The 3,219-nt window shown below is 40.2% G+C and overlaps 1 protein-coding gene across 1 annotated transcript in view; it reads right to left on the bottom strand.

The window, feature by feature from the left end:
- The window catches only part of def8 (differentially expressed in FDCP 8 homolog), a 181,624-nt gene that overhangs the window by 109,326 nt on the left and 69,079 nt on the right, over window positions 1–3,219 (bottom strand). Inside the window, exon 3 of the mRNA XM_016459739.1 lies at window positions 942–1,039. Coding sequence (XP_016315225.1) covers window positions 942–1,039 — 98 coding nt within the window. The remainder of the gene's footprint in view (window positions 1–941; window positions 1,040–3,219) is intronic.

The raw sequence follows: 3,219 nt of genomic DNA, 5'->3' as shown, positions 1-3,219 counted from the left end.
TATGATGGATAGTAAAGCCCAAAGGGTCTTCTTTCCAAAGACACCAAAATGGTGTGTGTAGCATACTGTTGTCAGGAACTGTTACCATTTTAAGTTAGGTAGGTCATTTTCAGCTGTAAGTCCAAAAATGCAGGTTAACAAGGTTAAGTCTTATGAAGACACAGGATCACTTTGTATTGTAGGAGCATGAGTGAACAGGGCCCCCTCCAAAGCTCCTTCTTGGTTTCACCAAAGAGCAAGAAGCCAAGTGAGTGGTACCAATTATCTGAAGCCCAAGCAGAATCACACCAATTCATTGGCAGTGTGCTGAGGCATGGACCAGATCTTGGCTTTCGGTGCATGCCATGATTTGACTTGATTTGAAGTTCTCATAGCATCAGCACTGTGAAGACTGTTCAAAGTCTTTGCTTCAAGCAAACTCTATGAAAAACTTTGCCGTGCATCACTGTGTAACCCAGCAACCAGCACACAAGTCTCCAGGCAGATCTGGGCAGCTTCTGCAATCCATTCACCACTAGAGTGGTTTTGCAAGAGGCTACCATTCACAGACTGTCAACCAATCAGCACCACATGGATTCTCTCCTGCAGGCCATGCAACACAGGAAAATTTGCCCACAGAGGCAACTTAACACAAGTACAATAATCTACTAACTCCTGCTGAACTGGTGCAAAGGTAAATTGTCATATTTTGTCCAAAATCGGCTCAGATGGTCTTTGGACTGAGCTGCACAGAAATTACTAAACAAATGTTTGATATTTATTTTGATCTTTGAGAAATACCCTTCTGAAGTACACATTGACACACTGTGATAAGTGGCGAGCATCTAACCAGAAGGTTGTGGGCTGAATATGCCATGTGAGGCACTCTCAGATCACAAGACATTCCGAGTACTCATTATTGCTCATTATCATAGCAGAACAACTGCAGATTAAGTGCTTACCACAGGTTGAGAGAAGTGGTCTTCGGCCAAGCCCAGATCCATTGCTCGGTCTGAACGTTGAGTTTTGGATTCTGAGGAAAAGATCTCCGACCTCACCTCTGTGGACACATGATATTGATTCAGATCACACACTGATCCTTCCTTGAGCAAGCACTCTTGTTTCTCACTGAACATTACATCAACACTAGCTACTAAGTATGTGTGACATGGTGTGCCTTCATGTAATCATTAAAGGTGTACTAAATATATATATATAAAAAGAGACTTTACTCAATGAAGAATTACCTTTACCAGCAAAAGTATAAGTATGTGAACTGCATGCAGTGTGTAATGTTTTATTCCTCCAAATAAATATTATACACTAGGGATGCAAAAATACAGTTAGTCCATGGTTCAATACGTACCTCGGTTTTTAACCACGGTTTTAAGTTTGGTTTGGTTCTGATAGCTTGGCACATTAGAGGTTTTTTTTTTTTTTTTGCAACAAATTAACAGCAAATTGGGGTTAGTTTTCCCTCTTTTCCTCGCTTTCCTTCCGTTTTAAATACCTTGTAAAAGCGGTGTGCGCATTTTACTTTCATTTTCAAATTAGCAGCAATTCGCCGTCAAGCAGTTGTTTGTTTTTAGTTCGTTTGAGTTTACCCTCTTTTCCTCACTTTCCTTCGCTTTTAAATAGCTTGCACCGTACACATTTTACTTTCACTTTCAAATTAGCGGCCATGGGCCATCGGAAGCCCCATTCACTACGCTGGATGGCACTGTTCTTGGTGTTTTAAACCAGAAGGAATTTATTACAAACTCATATCAGCCCAAAATGGAGACTTCCCACGTTGGGGTGATTACAGCGAGAAACGGAAGATAAGTTATATTAAAGAGTTAATACAGACAGGGGGTTGGTTTGATGGGTCTATACCAGACTATCCACCTTCAGACCCCAAAGAGCATATGTTTGCTCCCAAATACCTGCTGGACAACAATAAAAAATATCGCTACCTGCTGGAGAACCCATACGCAAAAGAGAAACATTAAGAGAAACGGGTCTGTTTCAAATGGGCAGCTTAAAGGTGCACTAAGATATTTTTGCCAAACAATGTTGATATTTGAAAGCACCAAAACAAACATGCCCATACCCCAACAGGACCTTGCCCTTATTTTGAAATCTCCGTCCCACACGTCAAAATTACTTAGATAAATGGCAAAAGTCAACAGGCTTTTCAAAATCCAAAATGTTTTTAAAACTGGCGCTTTTGCATGTTGTTTTGAAACTCTTCTGCCATCGTCTTGGCAAGTGGGCAAGTGACATAACCGGTATTGCGCCTTCACACCGGTAAAACCATCAACACCGTCTATCGCAGCCACCCTAATATGCATCATATAAGTAACAATGATGACGTTACTCACGGACGGACACACAATACTGTACGTTTCTCTGTGAAATTGAAATATAACACTATAATAATATACTAATATAGCACTTGCATATGCATTATACAGAGGCAAGAGGAAAAGACAGTAAGTTTCCCTCAGACATGCATTCATATAAACTCCTACCACATGAACGTACACAACCATGGCAACGACGATCGTGGAAACAAGTGAAGATGACACACAAGCATATTCAAGAACACAGCAACACATAGCCAACACAGATAAGTTGTGTAAAACGAAGCAAAATCAACGTTACTCGCCTATCAAGAAGAAACAACGCAACCTTGGCGTCCGCTTCCAGGCCTTCCCCACCTTGAGTTCTCTCCACTGCTGGAAAGCTGCTCCGATATTTACGCGGGTCCTACCTCTTGCCTGATCATAACCCTTCTTTTTAATGTTTTGTTTCTCTGATAGTTTCCTTTTTTTATCTGCCATCTCTCTCTATCTATAGTCGATCTGCTTATAGCCATCCTGTGCACTCAAATTGAGTGCTCTCTTCTCTCTCTATCATTACAAGACACGCCCCCTTACTGCTGATTGTCTACAAGTGTGTTTTGGGACTCGCTCCGACATTGTGGTCAAAAGCGTTTTTCAAATATTGCTTAGTGCACCTTTAACATAAGGAAAGTACAAACGGTGGTTAAGTGTGTTTGAGTTGTACAACTTTGTAATAATTAACTAACTGTAAAAAAGTCTAGTTAATTTGAACATGTTTAATTTATTTCAAGCAAAATTCAATTAAAGTCAAAAAGTGGCAACAATATAGAGAAAAGTGATATTTATCTGACATGGAGTCTTGATTTGTAGGTCATTATTTAATATGAACTAATACCATAGTAAACCAAAGTAC

The sequence above is a fragment of the Sinocyclocheilus anshuiensis genome, unplaced genomic scaffold (genome assembly GCF_001515605.1).
Source record: "Sinocyclocheilus anshuiensis isolate Anshui unplaced genomic scaffold, SAMN03320099.WGS_v1.1 scaffold1022, whole genome shotgun sequence".
Taxonomy (NCBI): Eukaryota; Metazoa; Chordata; class Actinopteri; order Cypriniformes; family Cyprinidae; genus Sinocyclocheilus; species Sinocyclocheilus anshuiensis.
Note: the sequence above shows the minus strand (reverse complement) of the source record. Positions and strands in the feature narration are given on the sequence as shown.